Raw genomic sequence first — 5574 nt, 5'->3', positions numbered from 1 at the left:
ACCAACAACATACAAACCTATATAACACATAAAATTATCACATTCTAATTGATAATTATGGAAGTGATTATGCTGTTATTGGTAAATGTATCTCATCGCATTAGTACAGCAGTAAAATAATCTGTGTATACAGTATATCCATATATTCTTATAATGGCAGTCATACACACAGCAGCATTAATAACAGGAACTTTTTCAATAATAGTGAATTCCACAATAATACAAATACTACTAATAATTATATTGTTAATCATTTATCTGTGAAATTGTACATTTATTGTCCTGGAATGTGTGTATTAGAGGAGCACTTAATTTTGTTTTATTGTGTTTTTGTTCCTGTCTTTTGCATGTTTTTTCTATATGTGTTGCTGTGTGCATAAGCTGATGAAAGGCATCCTCAGTCTGAATATCTATATTTTCGTTCCTGAAGAAGGACGTTTGTGACTGTGACCAGTGGAGGGCAGCATTTATGATCAGCCAGAGAATTCAGACAAAGATACAGAGACAAAGAAAGCACATCAGATGAAAACAAGTCTTTGCTTTGCTTCTTATTTATTGTCAGCATGTGAGCAGATAATGATTCACATGAGGTATTAGACCTCTGTCTACAGTTAAAGATGGTGGGCTTTATTTTCCTGATGCAGCTCAGGCAGTCTCAATGCAGCTGAACTCCTTCCTGGTGTTTCTACAACTAATAAAGTCCAACTTGAGTGAGATGGCCTCGACCAAAGCAGCCATATGTGTGTTGTTGTGTATGTGTAACTACAGGAGCTCTGCATTTCATTCATTACTGCTGTTTGATTTCACACACGTCTGTCATTGCAATATATTTATGGTGATGTATGAAAAACTGCTGCTGGTTTATTTTATTTGACTGCTTCGTTCAAAAACATGAGTCAGCTGTACTGCACTGGTGGATTTTCCTTGTGCTCAACTTTAAGAAAATAAAGCTCAAAGAAAGGTTACATGATTAATGAGAGAAAAGAAAAGAAATCAATCATTAGAAAGCAGTTGCTAAAATTTTGCTGAATGTTTGTCCTGCAGATTTACTGCACGAGACGAAACTTCATGCTCATGGCCTTCAGGGAGTAGCTCCAACCCTTCCACGGGTACCACTCCATTCCAGTTGCACCATAAGTGGCCATAACTCCCCAGCGATAAATACCAGTAGGGTTTGAATGGTGACAGTTGTTGTACCAAAATGCCCCCAGGAATAATTGGGCACAGCTACCGGAATTACCATCCTGATCTTTGTCAAAGGTGGAGAACTTCATTGCGTTGTGGTAAGTCAGACCATCCCCTGCAGAAACACAACACAAACAGAGTTTTAATGTGGTGTGAACTTGCTTCACACAGGCATCGTGTACAGCATGGCAAAACAAGGAACAACTGGAGGACTGGTGCTATTTATACACAGTCACAGGAAACAGATGAGACAAGAATATTTGAGAACAATGAGGGAATAAGTGAGGACTGGGACAAGAAGTAAAACTGACATGCATTAATCATTTGTCTTTTACATAGATTCTTTACCTCCGTATCACCTCACTCACCTGCCCCTCCATTACTGAATCCAGCAATAGTCAGTTTGTATCCGTCACATTCAGGATCGACCTTGAATGAAGAATAACGAGCAAACACTTCCTTTCCCAGAAAATCCCTCATGTCGACCCGCAGCTCAGATTTTTGCTGGGATGTCAGGGCACTGATGATGTCAAGACCTGAAAACACACAAACACACTCTGATAATGAAGAAGTATAAAAGCTGACAGAGCTGGAAATCATTCAGTAAAATACCTAGTGATCTGCGATTATAGAGTTTGCTGGAACAAACTGCCTTTAAAGAAATTGTACAAATCAGAGATTGGCTGGCAAAACCCGATCACCACCTCCTTGCGGTTCCAGCTGACAACCACGACCATTGGGAAGTGGGCCAACGGTGAGGGTCGTTGAAGTCAGGGGGAGCGACGCGCCGGTCAACGCGTTCTTTGCTCGCACCGAATGCAATGCCAATCCAAAATTTAGAAACGAATATTAGGGCATCCCCCAGAGACGACCTGTGTCATCCTCGCCCAAACGACGTGAGAAGAGGACGAGGGCTACCTGCCAGTGGACGAGGGAGGCCAAAGAAGCTAGTCCAATTACAACGCCTCAGTACCCTTAACGTCTGTACATTAACCGGACGGAGGCGTGAACTAGCCGACACTCTCAAACTCTGCCATCTAACATATTTAATATAAAAATGATAAAAACATTTGGATTAATAGAGAGGACACCGAAGTTAGTGTCTTGCTCAGGCCAGAGCTCATTTATTTCTGAGCTGTGCATGCGCAGAGCCTATAGCTAGAGTCTCTCTGGTAGTTCCACAGCAGTGCAAGAGCACCATCTACTGGCATAATGAAATATAACCATGATCTGGCAACACATAACAATGTCAAAATAAGTCACAATAATAAACAAAAAATAAGGGGGTAAATGGTTTTCTTAAAATAAACATGTAACTTTTTCCAACCTGCTACACAGGTGCTCTTTTTGGCTGCAGTGGTTATTATTATATTTACATGCTTCCAGCTCCCATTTCTACTCGTACTTTTCGACTCTCCTTTGTCTCTCGAGGCTACATTCTTTAGGGTTTTGCCTGTAACTCTGCTTATATTGCCTTCATATTAAATTATTTTTTGAATAATAATCTTTGAAAATATTTCTTCATGTCATTATGCAGCAAGTAGGGGTGACATGGGCCGCGAGACTGAGACACAGGCATTAGAGCCTCTTAAAGCGTGTTTTGTTTGGAACCTTGGAATTACCGTGGAATTAGCAAAAATAGAGAGGGCATAGTCTCACATATGAAACAGGAAAAGACCTTGTGTAATCCATTTATTTCAACAAAGTAACTGCATTCTGAGTACCACCTTTTTAAACAGTAACTGTAACAGAATACAGTTACTCATATTTTGTATTTTAAATATGTGATGGCGGTACATGTATTCCGTTACTTTACAACACTGCGAAGGACTGAAGGTTTGAATAGTTTGAGAATGGTCAGATTTGAATTTAAATTATTTTGTCAAAGACAAAATAAAGTCTCACCAAGCCAGTACTCTCCATTGGCGTTTCCGAAGCCCATCTTGTAGTGATTCCAGGGTCTGTAGAAGTTCAAGGAGCCATCCGTCCTCTTGAGGAGCACCTGGAAGAGGGGACAGTGTGGCCAGTTAATAAACATGAAAAATGTCAGGAAGTGAAATTTTCAGACAGCAGAGCTATAATTTTATAATTTCCTCCAGAAGGAAGTGTTCATACTGAAAAGTTACTTGACTGGAACTTTAACTGAATAAAAGAGAAAGAAAACTCACTGTCCAGCCTCCTCCCTCTAAGTCCATGTCACAGTACACCTGCAAACAAACATGTGTCACTTAATGTCACCTTTTAGCTTCTTGTAGCCTCAAACATTAGCTTTGTCTCCTACAGAGGCTGGACTGTACCTCGACTCCAGACTTTTCTCCAAAAGGGTAGATAGTGTACACGCCGCTGGGTCGGCTGCTGTCTTGTTGGTGGATGTCGTTGCAGTCCAGTGGCTGAATGAGCTCTTTGGAACTTGTCAGCAGAGGAGCCAGGTGGAGGATGGCAAACACTGACAGCAGCTGGAACAAAGAGAAAGTTGTTGGTTTGATTGAAGGTGTCAGGAGTTGTTGTGTGGATGTGGAGATGAGGGGACCCAAACGCTGAACTCGTGGTGAGGATTAAGGGTGTTTATTGGAGGATGAACGGATGAACAGAACAGGGAAGATTGCCCCAAAGACGAGCTCTATATCATCTCTTCTTATCATTATTGCATAGGAAGTAACCCAGACAGTAAAGGTGACCTGTTGTCAGGTAATTACAGCCATGTGAAATATGAAGCCTGAAACAGTGAAGCTGGTCCTCTGCAGGACACTGTGTCAGTGTCACATTTTGTTTCACAGAGCTTTTAAAACAAACCTGAACCTCATCCACTAATTTACATGGCTCAAGTCTAAAAGTCTAAAGACCATCAGTCCCACACAGGACACAAACTCTATTCTCCTGAGGTGAAAGGAGTTTTATCGTGCTCGCATACCTGTCCAGCCCATTTCCACTTGACACACATTGTCAGATTTCTGCTGTATTCAATGATCTGCTGATGTGGATCTGAAAGAAATAGACTGAGTTAAAGCAGAACATGCAGATAAATCTGTTACCTACCTACAGAATTCAAGACAAACAAATCATTCAACAAATCAGTTATTGACAAATCATTTTATAAAGTGTGCATGCCGTTGATGGAATTATAGTGATTGCAGTTAGTGTTCTATTATTTACTGTGGAATAGTTTCAAATGTAATGCTATTTACCTTTAGTGTAACAAAGAGGCTAGGCAAACATAGCAGAGCTTTTGCAACTCTTTGAGATGTCATAAACTCACCTGTGTGAACTCACCTGTGAGTCTAACCGAATGCTCTTTGTTTCTTCAACTTCAGTATGTCCGAGTGTCCCAGGTACACTGCTTATATCTGCAGGAGTGCTGAGATGTCAGAGCAGGTGATTATTTACATTTCTCCTAAAAAAAAAAGCATCAGCAGGGTGTGGCCAGCTTAAAAGAAATGTAGATATTGAGGTGTCATATTCTATTTACTGTTCCATGCCATCATTCAATATGTTGATCTTTTCATACATCTATTCTTGGAATAGATGTATGAAACAATACAGGTGTGTTTTAAATTGACCAATATTCTAGCACCAGGAAGAACCATCATCAGACTTTGTCATTTACAAAAAATATATAAAAAGACAAACAAAACAAAAGTGACCTGGTTATTAATAGAATAAATTTTTAAGAACAAAATCTCATAACGTTTTAAAAAAATAAACTGTACAGAACTAAACAGAAGAAAGAAGAAGAGAAATAACAAGTTAACATAAACCAGTGACACACTCCACTCAAGGATCACTACTGACGATGTGTCCCAAACTGGTAAAGCGTCTGGGCTGCCTTTCCTCATAACAGCCATCCCTCAAGATTTTCTCCATTTAAAGCAATGCATTATCAGAGACTGTAACATCTAGTCCTTTTTACTGAATCAGAACTCTGGAGTGATCCAGTGACCGCTGCGAAAGGGCAGCTGACAATCAGGGAAAGACCAGATGACAGCCTGGAAAGACCGCTAACAGGAGGGAATAGACCCTAACGGGGCTGGTGTTGGTTAACGCCTCATACCAGCAGGACGCAGCGCTTTTTAGTGCACCTGGGTACACCCAATATTACCTAAGGGTCTGTCAGAGCAGGGGCGAAAGAAGATGCTTTCCAGACGGATTTAATAGCAACGAACCACGGAACGGTACCAACGACGAATAGATCAACCAGTATTGCTAATAATGGACCATCAATGATGGTAGGAAAGAAGCTGCAGAACTGCAGTTGTGGCTGGTCAAAACTAACAACTGACATGGGCCTTAAAATCCACCAAGGCAGGAAGAAGTGCCTCGGCGAGCTGAGAAAGGGGCCTCGCATTGACACATACTTTTTAAGAAGTAAGTCAAATCAGTCGATTGAAATCC

General features: G+C 40.8%; 1 protein-coding gene across 2 annotated transcripts; it reads right to left on the bottom strand.

Moving 5' to 3' along the window:
* Nucleotides 1–544: 544 nt before the first annotated feature.
* LOC102799113 (microfibril-associated glycoprotein 4-like) lies at nt 545–4548 on the bottom strand. 2 transcript variants are annotated; one of them, XM_087833465.1, is made up of 7 exons: nt 4456–4548; nt 4097–4167; nt 3483–3641; nt 3354–3392; nt 3091–3187; nt 1554–1721; nt 545–1300 (listed from the first exon to the last, which is right to left on the bottom strand). In XM_087833465.1, exons 2-7 carry the CDS (start codon nt 4124–4126, stop codon nt 1047–1049), a joined length of 747 nt encoding a protein of 248 aa, XP_087689591.1. In that variant the 5' UTR covers nt 4127–4167; nt 4456–4548; the 3' UTR covers nt 545–1046. The 2 variants fall into 2 exon arrangements, with proteins under 2 accessions (XP_087689591.1, XP_087689592.1); XM_087833466.1 differs by having other exon boundaries at nt 4442–4547.
* Between the last annotated feature and the right edge of the window lie 1026 nt (nt 4549–5574).

This window comes from Neolamprologus brichardi, chromosome 20 (genome assembly GCF_056152115.1).
Source record: "Neolamprologus brichardi isolate AB-2024 chromosome 20, ASM5615211v1, whole genome shotgun sequence".
NCBI lineage: Eukaryota > Metazoa > Chordata > Actinopteri > Cichliformes > Cichlidae > Neolamprologus > Neolamprologus brichardi.
Note: the sequence above shows the minus strand (reverse complement) of the source record. Positions and strands in the feature narration are given on the sequence as shown.